This window comes from Schistocerca nitens, chromosome 1 (genome assembly GCF_023898315.1).
Source record: "Schistocerca nitens isolate TAMUIC-IGC-003100 chromosome 1, iqSchNite1.1, whole genome shotgun sequence".
NCBI lineage: Eukaryota > Metazoa > Arthropoda > Insecta > Orthoptera > Acrididae > Schistocerca > Schistocerca nitens.
The window spans coordinates 792,930,514-792,943,685 of record NC_064614.1 but is presented as its reverse complement, the minus strand read 5'-3'; the positions used below and the strand labels follow the sequence as shown (position 1 = coordinate 792,943,685).

The 13,172-nt window shown below is 38.3% G+C and overlaps 1 protein-coding gene across 2 annotated transcripts in view; it reads right to left on the bottom strand.

Moving 5' to 3' along the window:
* LOC126262315 (coatomer subunit gamma) overlaps positions 1–13,172 on the bottom strand; it is a 113,802-nt gene that overhangs the window by 51,047 nt on the left and 49,583 nt on the right. For both annotated transcript variants that reach the window (XM_049958878.1, XM_049958871.1), the window contains exon 10: positions 3,300–3,543. In XM_049958878.1, coding sequence (XP_049814835.1) covers positions 3,300–3,543 — 244 coding nt within the window. The remainder of the gene's footprint in view (positions 1–3,299; positions 3,544–13,172) is intronic.

Below are 13,172 nucleotides of genomic sequence, written 5' to 3'. Positions count from 1 at the left end.
CCCTTCCTGGGACAATGAATTCACGGTGTTCTTATTTCAATTTCCAGGAGTGTATCTAGGGGTAACCCTGGATGAAAAGCTAATTTGGACCCCTCACATTAAGAGCATCTGCTCCTAGGCAAAAAGTACTCTAGTGAGTACTAGGAGGGCTTGTGGCAAAAACTGGGGCCTAAGACCCAGGGGTATGCACTGGATATACATCACAGTGGTTAGACCTAGAATTTCCTATGGGGCCGTAGTGTGGTGGAAGAAGGTAGAACAGCGGGTTGCTGCTAAGGAGCTTGCTAAGGTGCAGAGATTGGCCTGTTTAGCCATAACGGGCGGAATTAGTGGCACACCAACTGCTGTAATGGAAGCCATGCTGGATATGCCTCCACTTCACCTTTGGGTCAAGATGGAGGCAGCAGGTGGGGTACACAGACTTAAAAGTGGCAAAAACTGGGTCTCATTCGCTTATCCAGAATTACACACTAACAAAGTGAGTGAGGTAAATACAGTAATGGCTGGGGAAATGCCTGCCAACTATATAGTAACTCCCAACTGCTTCGACAAGCCTTACAACATAATAATTGGAAGTAGGGAGCAGTGGGAAAAAACAGTTTGACACCATACAGGGGACGTTGTTTGGTTCACCGATGGGTTGAAAACAGACCAAGGTGTTGAGGAAGAGGGTGTACGGGGTTCAGCCAAGACTGGAGAGCATCATCTCTCTAGGAAAACTGGCCTTTGTATTCTAATGGCTCTGAGCACTATGGGACTTAACAGCTGTGGTCATCAGTCCCCTAGAACTCAGAACTACTTAAACCTAACCAACCTAAGGACATCACACACATCCATGCCCGAGACAGGACTCGAACCCACGACCGTAGCAGTCCCACGGTTCCGGACTGCGCGCCTAGAACCGCGAGACCACCGCGGCCGGCCTTTGTATTCTAAGCTGAAATTACTGCAATCAGGGCATGTGTGGAGGAGAATATGCGTAGATGCTACAATGACCGTAGCATCTACAGCTATTCAGACAGCCAAGCAGCCCTGAAATCATTGGCCACTCCTGCAACAAGATCTAACATTGTTGCAGATTGCCACAGGGCTCTGATGGAGCTAGGGGGAAGCAATAGGGTAAACCTAGTGTGGGTCCCTGGCCACTCAGGGATCTGTGGCAATGAACAAGCTGATAGACTGGCTAGTATGGGGACAACAACTCCATTTATTGGACCGGAACCTGTCTTGACACTCACCAAGCCTATGATCAAATTAGAACTACGGAAACAGCATGTAGGATATTGGACCAAGGTCCATAAACAAAAACATGGTAAGGTAATGATGCCCAAGCCATGTTTTGAAAGAAGCTCTGTAATCCTGGGATTGAACAGGAAGGAGATCAAACTCATGACTGGACTGATGACTGGCCATGGGAATTTCAAAAAACACCTACACACAATGGGTATTACGGAAGAGGACCCTAAATGTAGGATCTGTAATGAGGGCAAAGAAACTGCATCACACCTAATCTTCAAAGGCATGGCACTGGAGAGTAAAAGATACAGAATCTTCGGGACAACTAGACCTGAAGAAATTGTGTCTAACAAAAAACTGGTAGAGGGACTCCTTGCACTATTTAAGGGTACCGGTTGGCTTTACTAAATATACAGGGAGTGATACCGCACAATAAACCTAGTTTCGGTGCGGGCAGTGGCGGGTCAGACCTAAGCTGTTTTAGCTTCCCTGTTAAAATCAATCAACCAACCATCCTTCAGATATAAAACACAATAACTCGAGAATGAAATGTGATATCCTTTTGCTCTCAGTTTTATATACAATTTTGATATCTTATCTACACTTCATGGACTGCTATGTATGAGCTAAAATCAACCACATGATAAGTTTACGCAATGTGTTTTTACCTCTGTAAGATCTTCAACATTTTGTCCATGTTTTACTTAATTTGATGCAGTACAGTAACTACGGCATATAACAAAAAGAAAATCAGTCCTTTAGCAAGTGAAGATACCTAGCTGTAAGATGGCCAAAAATCAAATTTTTGCACCTAATAGTTTTTGAAAAACTGGATAAGTAAACTGGGTAAATATTTCATATCCACCAGAATGCCATCTCTCAGCACAGGTACCAACCTCTGATGAACAGTACTGCCATAACAGCAGCAGCCTCAGCACAGAACGCGAAGAGCTCGTTTGCAGCAGCTAAAGGGTTAACTAGGTGTTCTGAGTAGTAAGTCAGTGAATACAGGATACAATGGAGTAACCACCTAACCCACATCTCACTGAACTAGTTTCGTCTCAGTGACTGAAGATGAAAAACTACTGACAGAACAGCCACAACGGCATCAAAGAAACAGCAGGCACAGAAAAGATTATTTAGCTTAACCATTAAAAAACCAAGATGATCATGATGAAGTGATAAAAAGAAAGAACTGATTACGTCTGCTGATGATGTTCTTCAAAAAAGTTGTATCTTTCAGACTTCAGTATCCGTTATAAATGGACAGGCAGTACAGGATTTGAAAAGGGGCAACAGAAGAGAATGTTTTCACTTATACGTTCCAAACCAGCTACAGTGTACAGGTCATTGCTCACCACAGAACTGTTCTTCCCCACACTAATGAGAATGTGAAAGTGCAGCTTTGCACGTGTGTTTTATGACCTGCATCAATCAATTATTTCCAAAACCAGTAATAAGTGAAGAGTAACTAACAATAAAACAATTTTTATGAGACACCACACAGGCAAGAAAAGGTAAGCAATAGATTGCGAAGGGTCAAATGAGTGAATTTCATCACTGTTCTTGATTGTTACCAACTATCAGGACCATAATATGAGCAAAGTAATACTAATACCATTTACACACATGATCACTATCTCTGGCCACTACTCTGGTAACAGCAAGAACAGAAAGTATCATGTGTTCACAATTTAAAAAGTCTCATCTTCAAAGTTACAAGCAAAAGACAATTTCAATAACACATTTCATTGTAATATTAGTAGAGGATTACTGCAAAAATGCAGTCTTTCATAGCCCCAGCTACGTAATTAAAATAAAAATGATTAAAAAATCCGAAGCCACAGACAGCAGTTTTCCACATTCCTTTATGAATAAACCAACATAAAAGCAATTTATCATAGAAATAGAACTGAAGTTATTAATTCCATATTCTTTACAAAGAATAGCTACAACTGAAACCCCCCCCCTCCCTCTCATGTAGAAATAGAGCAATTTCACTGACATTTTGAGTCAAGATAACATTGTAGTAAAACGATGTATAAATTTATTTCATACTGTACCTGAAGGCCTTCAATGATGTACTGATTTGCCAGTGGGCGGTCTTGTTTCTCAAGAATACTGTGGTAGTATGTAGCACGATCTCGCACCTCATCGTCGGAATCCATTTGACATCGAGCCAGTAAAACCTGGATGTTAGGCAATAGATCAGGGCAGGCAGCTCCAAACTGTGCCATTGCTGCAACAGCCGCTGCTCGGACCATGGCATTTTCCAATATTACACGATTATAAATAAATCTTATGTACCTAAAAGGGAATCCAAAAAATAACATGTGCATTGGAATTAAATAAAGGTTCAGACTGGAAAAACAAATGGACAATATGGGAGAGAGACATATTTTATAATAATGTAATTAACGATTTGAGAATATTATTTCAGAAATATAACTCAGTACATTCATACACAGCACATCTACATCTTCCTACTTCCAATAAATGATTATTCTAGCCATAAAATGGGGTAAATTATTGCCATATCTTTCAGATTATAAACAATATTATGTAGAAAATTGTTGTGATCAATCACTGATAAATTGCACTAAGTGATTAGTGTGTGCTGATGAATGTTAAAGTCAAACATATGGCTATCACAGCAAAAATTGAGCTAGTGATAATTTGCCCCAAACAACTCATGTCCAGTTAAAACATATCATTATTGGCTTTGTGCAATCAAATATGAAAACAAGTGAATTATCACTATTAGCATAAAGCAAGGGATAACTTGCTCTGTAACACAAACTCCATGGCAGATTCGTTAAAGAAGCACACTCACATTATATGCAATTTCATTCTCTTGTAAACAGTTTTACCTCTATCAAACACATTAGACAGAAGAACTTTGGTATGAAGGGCCAGTGGTGAACTTCACTAAAGTTTTGGACAAATTAACATTGTTTTTTTCTTTTGCACTGAATCTTAGAGTAAACTGTTGTCATTCCGAAAGCTGCTTAAACGAATGAGCCTATTGGACATGATATGTCCTTACTTTCCTCTGACCTAAGAACTGGCACACCTTACCACTCTGAAAGCAACCCATAGCAAGATTTAATCTGAACAATGTTGTATCCCACTGTGCTATGTGGCTGCTGGATTCTTGTCTTACAGAATTCAACCACATATTGGAATGGAGAAGTCTCACCAATACTGATCATGAAATGGCCTTCTGACAATGTTTCCGTGAGTATGTACTAACTCGGGAAGTGAGCACGGGAAGATGGTTCTTCGAAAAGCCCAAACATTTGTTCTTTGGAAATACCAAACATTTGTTCTGACTGAATGTCACTGTCAACAAGCCATGAGTTAAACTGGTTCCTGGCATTTTGTCAGTTTTCTCTCTGTTGTTAGTGGGTGATTTGCCATCTTAACTGATGAAATGTGATTTTTTACACAATCTGAGTTTTTTGGCTTCTTCATAATAATTGTTCACAATAATTTTTTAAATCAGTGCTTCTTCCCACTTCATTTTGAAGACTTTTCCGAATAGTTTTGTTTACACCAATGCATCTTGATTAGAAAAATGTGGTTTAAACTATTGTAACACATGGAAGACAAGGCAGGAACTTGTGTTGAGTATACATTACATTCTAGCAACTGCGATGGAATATAGAGGCTTTAACAACAAATAAGAATAGTGTAATCCATTTTAAAGTTGTGTTAAATATTTATGTTAATAAGGCCCCTGTATTTTGTCATCTGTTGCTGATCTTTGATGTGGTGAGGAACAAAGGTAATGCATTCTGTGTAAATTCCTTTGTTCTGTGGCTGTCTCTTGAGCTCTATTTAAAACCATTGTCATATTTTTGTTTCCTTGTACTGGAAGGTTTCACCGATCATGGCTACCCGTGTAACTTCACATTTCATTTCAGTGATGTTATCTAATGCAACCACCTGTACCATTCAGTGTTTCAGTGAAGTAACCTGATGTGAGTCTTTACATGTGATCACCACCATTGTCTTTCATGTGCATAAATGTTATGTAAATTTGTCATCATCATTTTTCTGAGAAGTTGTGTGTTTTAGGAAGTAGTCAGCGATACACAGAAAGTTTCAAAGTCATTTCTCATGCCTTCTCAGAAAATGTTGAAGATTCTGACAGCTGATGAAACTGTGTCAAAGCTGCTACAAAATGATGTTGGAAACAGTCTCTGTCTGAAGAAAGTTTGGAAAATTGAGAAGAGAACATTGAAATATGTGAGCATGACATGGATTCGTATGTGGCTATATTTTCAGATGGTGAACCTCCAAATTCAAGTGTTACTGATGAGTAAAGATGAGCAGACTAAATGGCACATGAAACAAATTAGTCACAGAGGAAGATTCAAAAGCCACACTGTAATTTTTTCTCATAAGCCAGGCACCCTATGGCAAAGTAGCAGCATCCAACTGAAATTTTTTCTCTCTATTTTGATGATACATTGATGGGTGGCACCATTGTGTGCGCTAAAAATTATATGATTAACAATTGCGCACAGTTTGACATATATTTATACACAAGATAGAGAGCACGTGAAGATGAATGCGTTTCTGTATCTCTTGCTATGCACAGGGACTTGCAATGCTTCCAATCATCATTTCAAAGTGTCTTGGGATATGGATGGACCTAATACATTTGCAGTTATTGTGTCGTATAGAAGATTCTTGTTTTTACTTTGCTGTATTCACTTTGATGACACAGACACTGGAGATGAGAGTAAAAAGACTGACAAGTCAACTGGTTTGCTTGAACATATCATATCATTGCAAGGTAAGTATTTGATGTTATGTACCACTGAAAGACACGTGACAACTGATGAGCAACTAATTCCATTTTGAGGACAATTTTGCTTCCAAAGTATCTGCCATAAAGCCACAGAAATACAGCATAACAGTTTTTTGCTTTGTTAGACTCCAGAACACACTATCGTATGAACTTTGAAATATATTTAAGGACACCAGTTGGAACAACCAACATGGAGCTACAGAAGAAAAGGGATCTGTGAAACACCAAGTTCAAACGATTCAAGTTGCCCACTCCACGGAACCTGTTTTTGGAGTAGGAGGAGGAGGAGGAGGAGGAGGAGGAGGAGAATGTGAATATTTCATGTATCTCAGTAATGTTGTGGCAAACGAGGGGAGTGATAATCATTATGTTCTGAATGGGGTAACCGAAGGATTCCAGAATATTCCATTTAATATGAAGTCTTGCATGGGTTAACAGAACTTCTCTAAGAACTAAACAGACTGTATTCAAAACTTGCCTTCTACTTATCATGTCATAGTCTGGAGATCTGTGTCATAACCAACATCACTTAAGTCAACTGCAGACTTGTGAAATGAAATTCCTCAAGTTTTCTCTCCAAAATACAAGGAGAGGAAACATAAAAAATGAACACACAAAGAGAGACCTGCAAGTGGAAGTGATCATGGAGATGTACAGTGTAACTGAAGTGCTTTGGCCATGTGAAATGGATGCAACCTAAAACTTCCCTGGCAATATTTGGAAAGGAAATGCCATCACAAAAACCAGTTTGATGACCAACAAAGAGGCAGCTGGGTCAAATTTGAAGACGATCTTGAAAGAAAGGGAAAAATGTGAGATGCTGTGAAGGAGAAAATCCATCAATGGAGGCAAATCATTTGTAAACATTCTGCTGGAAGGACTCAAAAAATATCCTACCTAGCTAACTGGAAGGACTCCATGGCGGTGATGGTGATAAAAAAAAAGATGCCACCGCTCACAAGGAGAGGCGACCAGCGATGGGATCAACTTTTTGAAACAATCTAGACAGTGATGTAGGTTAGGGTCCAAGGAATCACACCTTGCAGCCACTCACCCTCGTGGGCCCTCGTTTGTGAGTAATCAAAGAGAAAAATTTCAAAATTACGTGTGATGCTATATAGCTTTAAAAATGGTAGTTAAATTTACAAACTGGTTCTGCAGTGTAACGGTTAAGGTACTGACTTTGCATGCAAAAGACTGAATAGAATGTAGTTGGGTTCTTTGAATTTTTTTATTTTTTAAAATATTTATTAAAATAACTCTGATCATTATTGGTTTAAATGTAACTTTTTTACTATTCTTTTGTCAAGTCATATTACTCCTCATAGTGTAGCGATTCGAGAATTTCTGTGTAAATTCTAGAACCACTCAGCCTTCTACCATCTCGAACACACGATATTCTAGATACGAGTGTGGGATAGTAAAATCCTACCTACTGCATGTCACATGTTTGTGTGTGCAGGTTTAAAGTCAGATGCGAGAAGAACGTAGACATGGCAGTCGAACGCCACCGACAAGTACTTGTCGGGCAATCCATAGATGTTTTAGAGGAAGAACCATGGAGTTTTATGCAGAGCTGTGCCTGTTGTGTCATTGACTATTGTTATGTGAAAGAAGAACAGTTGAAAAAGTAATCTTGTAAACTCTAAATCCAGCCTTGTTAGAGGCAAGACCTATTTTATGATTCATGTGAAGCAGAGTCATACTTATTAAGCCAACTCTTTCATAAATGTACTTACATTTGTTTCTAATGTTGGATGGAGCGAGTGACTTATTGGAAGTCATATATGTATGTGGAAAGTGATAATTTTATTCTGTATGCAGTTGAAATATACTGTTGTTTGATGAAAAGCAAAGTTCACATATCTACTTATTTCACAAGTAGAGAGAGAGAGAGAGGCTTAAATATTCCCGTACCTAGCATCATTCTGCGGAGATGAAGGCAAGAGGGTTTTCCAGTAGCCAGCAAACAAGATTGGCTGTGAATCTCAAGTAAGTAACCTCGTATAAAAGGAGTGGGAAGGTTGTACGACTACTTCTCGCTTTAAATCGCTGTCAAAAACATTAGAACGTGGCGACCTGTGTGAAAGGACCCGAGAAAATGGGTGATTTAAGTCAAAAACTAGATAAGAAGTTGTTACATGTTGCCCTAACAACCAAACGTAACACGACAAGGAATTTACTCTAAGACATTGGAATACATTCAAGTACCCAATGAAGCAAAATTTTAATGAAAAATGGTGAAGACATGGAAAATTCACAACTATAAAACAGCAAAGAAGATTTTGATGCATTTGTCTAAGAAGAAATATGCGTAATGCACTTCAAGCAAGAAGATCCAGTGTGGGGAGTATATCACTCTCACACACATTGCAGGGACTCAGACGCGGAAACCAACCTACATCAGACGCCGCCGGCACCAGCTGCTGTTCACCAGTGCTGACCTGCCTCTACATCCACTCACCTACGCAACAAGACTTCTACGCCGGGTGAGCATGAAACAAAACTTCATTACTTTAGTACAAAGTGGTACATACTGTTGAGTGAACTTTTTTGGTTTAATTATAGTATTTAAAGTTAGTTTTAGGGCTAAAGCATATAAAAGCATGGACAATATACAACAAATTGAGGACACTCAAGAACCAGCTATGGCTATGAGAGTTAGCAAAGAAACACCTGACTGGGCTGAGTTGGTAAATTTAATCAAAGCTCAGAGTGTGACTCTAAGTTCGGTACATTCTCAATTACATGCTCTGAGTCTTAAGTTAAATTCATCAGATTCATAATTAAATACCCAGAGTGCAGTTTTGAATGCCCAGAGTGATACTCCGAATAATCAAGTGACAAATCTAGGTTTGCTAAATGCCAAAGTCGACTCGCAAAGCAAAGAAATAGTAATCTATGTGAAGGCATGGGTGCTCTTAAGACTGAATTTGATGCCTTAAATAGTAGCGTAGAGAATTTAAAAATAGATTTAAAGAATGAATTGACTAATTCCTTGACCATTCATGTAAATCAAATGTTTACTGACCTTAGTCAGAAACAGAATGACAATTTCCAAGATTTATCAAAAAAGTTAGAATTTAACATTGAGGACAGATGTAATAATGTGGAATCCGAAATTAATGAAAAGTTAGGATCCTTTGAAAATGTGTGCAATGTTAAGTTTAATGCTGTAAAGCAGGACTGAATACTTCGAAAGAGAGTGTAGATAAGAATAATGAATTAATGCCGATTATTCAATCGCAAATTACAGGTGTCACTACAAGAGTAGATAATGTAGAAAGAAATTTCAAAGAGAAAATAACGAACTCTGATATCATAAATGGAAGTAGTTTGGAGGAGCAATTTGAAGAAAGTTTAGATCGAAAAGTTAATGAGAGAATAACACCCGGGAATGTGTCACCTATTCCTTCTTCCGAACTTAATGATACCAGGAAGGGTATAGAAGACCTATGAAGAAATTTAAGCTTATTCAAGACAAGTAGCAAAGAGGGTAACTTCACCTAATGTGGTATTAACTAATGAAGCTGTGACTCATTTACAATGGGGAGCTAATTTAGGGTTATCTAGACAATTCCCCAAATTTAAGCCGGACGGAGATGTACATCTGATCCGTTTCTTAAAAAGATTTAACCAAGCATTACCAAAAAATTCGGAAGAATCTAAGAAGATCAAATTTGCTGTGGGGTACCTTCTAGGGGAAGCCTCAGAATGGGGCACAGTAAATATCGAGAAGTTTTCATCTTGGGAAAACTTTCAAAAGAAATTTAAAGAGAAATACTGGTCTGCCAGTGCTCAAGTAAAGTTGATATCAGATCTATGGGACCCAAAATATTACAATAATACTTGGGGTACTATGAGGAAATATTTTAATTGGCATTTAACATGAGCAAAGTATTTAGATAAGCCAGTGGAAGAAGAAGGGTTAGTATGTATTTTAATTAGACGACTGCCTATCTACGGGAGAAAAGACATCTTATCTAGTGGTTGGAAAACAGCAGAAGAGTAGTAGTTAGTTGGTTGGTTGGTTGTTTGTTTGGGGAAGGAGACCAGACAGCGTGGTCATCGGTCTCACCGGATTAGGGAAGGATGGGGAAGGAAGCCGGCCGTGCCCTTTCAGTGGAACCATCCCGGCATCTGCCTGGAGTGATTTAGGGAAATCACTGAAAACCTAAATCAGGATGGCCGGACGCGGGATTGAACCGTCGTCCTCCCGAATGCGAGTCCAGTGTCCAACCACTGCGCCACCTCGCTCGGTCAGAGTTGTTGTCTTTTGTTGATGCACCTGATGCACTAAATAAGGACCTTAATGAAACTTTACACTAAAGCGAAAGTTCGAACTATAAAAAGAATAGCGGGAATAATTTTAAAAGACATGTGGCAAACTTAGCAAAAGTACATTGGTACAATAAGAAAAGTTATAACAATAATTATAAAAAGAAACATCCACATTCAAATTTAAATCCAGTAACTTCTCAACAATTTGTACCAAGTAACCTAAAAACACAAAATGGGAATGACATACCTTGTTACGGTAACCAACTCGTACTTAGTAGTAATGAAAAAAACGTTGTTCGAGCTGGATTCAGGGCCGGGGCCCAGGTCGTAGAGATACATTAGGAGGCCTTATTCCATATAAGTATGTTAATTTTACATACAAAATACCCACAAAGGAATGGTTTCTGTTTGAAGAACCAAGCTTAGACACTAATAACCCACAGCCTATAATAGCAGGGACAGTGGAAACTTCAGAGGTTAACATATTTACAGATTCGGAAAGTGAGGTATCATTCATCTCATACACATTTTTTAACTCACTGCAGAATAAATAGCACTTACCATTATTGCCAGTGACTGGAGTATACATAACGGGAACAAAAAGTAAACTTGTAAAATATTAAACTCAGGTGAACTGCAGTATTGGAAACACATTATTTCGTCAAACGCTATTGATAATAGAGAGTATTAATAGAGACGTACTGTTTGGTTTAGATTGGTTGTTAAGAGTTGAAAGTCATCTTTAACTTTGACGATCATCATCTTTGTTTTGGTAAAGGGAACAGTAGACGCTAGACATCTTTTGTGATAAATAGTCACTTTGAGAAACAAACAAACGAGTGTCAGTGTCAGTGTCTGCGATTAACAGCTACAGCACAATTACCCTCAAAAATTGGTAATGTGGCCCAAGGAAAACATAGAACTGATATACTAGACAAAGTCAATGAATCCCAGGTATTAACGGATCAACAGAGGCAAGATTTAAATAAAATTTTAATGGAGTATGAAGTAGTGTTTTCCGAATGTCCAGGTAGCATCAGTGACCATACCTGTAAGTTCAAAATCAAAGATGACACTCCATTCTTTTGCAAAACTGTATCCAATACCGATGAGTTTGGAGGAAGCACTTTGGGATGAGATTAACAAAATGATCGATAATAATATTATAGAACGAAGTTCCAGTGTGATCAATAATCCTCTGGTCATGGTAAAGAAAGCTACAGGTGGTGTACTGTTAGTCTTAGACATTCGTACACTGAACTAACATAAAGAGACTGAGAGAGACCAACCGATTAATATCGGTGAATTGCTGTCCAAATTTGAAAAGGCAAGATTCTTTAGCATGATGGATTTGACAGCGGGATATTGGCAGATAAAATTACATCTGGAATCCAAAAAATATACAGCCTTTTTATTTGATGGAAAATCATAGCATTTCATTTCAACATATTGCCATTTGGACTTATATCTCTGTGTCCATATTTATATCTGTGTTAGATGAAGCACTAGGGAGAGACTTATTGAAGGATTTGATAATATACATAGATGATATCCTAATAATATCAGCTACTTAGGAAGAACATTGTCTAACTTTGTGCAAGACTCTGAAAAAATTTAAAGAAAAAGGTATTACAATGAAGCTGTCAAAATTGTTATTTGTGTGCCATGAACTCAAGTTCAGAGGGAATTAGACCAAACACTGAACACACAAAGCTATCAAAAAACGTCTGCACCCCAGAAATGTAAGACAATTAAAAGGACTGATAGGTATGGCTGGATAATATCAACAGTACGTACGAGGGCAGGAGTTGAATGACCCGAGAATTTTACATTTATTAGAGAAAGGAGTACCGTGGACTTGTGATCAAGGTGCAAATGATGCATTTGAAAACATTAAAAGAGCATTTGTTAAGGCACCCATATTACATAATCCAGTTTGGGTGAACCGTTTAAAATTTCGACAGATACATCTGATTACGGTATTGCTGCCGAACTTTTCCAAGGAGAACAGGATCCGAATAAAGTAGAACACAGAACCATAGCTTTTGCTAGCCATAGCCTAAATAAGCACGAACTGAATTACACAGCTACCGAAAAGGAACTATTGATGATTATGAGGAGTATTAAAAAGTTTCAAACATTAGTATGGGGATCAGAAATACATATTCATACAGATCAAGTTTTATCCTTTCTGATGAGTAGTCTATTACTACACAGTAGGTTGATGCGAAGGATGCTTTTCCTACAGGAGTACAATATTAAAATACGATACGTAAGAAGGTTCCAAAAATACTGTCTCTGATGCTTTACCTAGGCTATCCATAGGAACGGAAGAACTGAAACATATGGAAGGACCTGGCGTTATTTTTGCCGTTAATTTTATGTCAGCAGAATATCCGAACTTCAGGGTAAAGGAAATGGCTCAAAGAATAACAGATAACATCCATCATGATCCTTATTTCACAGAAATATTTTCTATGTGTATCCAGAACTCGTTACCTCCTAATCAGTTAGGAAAATGGAAAATTATAGATCATAACCTGTTTTCGAGAGACAGTGTAACATCACAGCATTGGCGTTTATGTATTCCGAAGGTAATGGAAGACGAACTTGTATGGTATGTTCACACAGGGTATGGACACTTCAGAATCAAAAAATGTATATCCCATATGAATAAGTTTTATTATTTCAAGAAGCTAACTCATGGAATAGCATCTTTGATTAGAACCTGTGAAATTTTCCACAGAGTAAAAGAGACTAATACTCATGTGAAATACAAAATGTATCCTACTATTCCTAAGTAATTACACGACCTCACAGCAGCAGAATTTTTGGG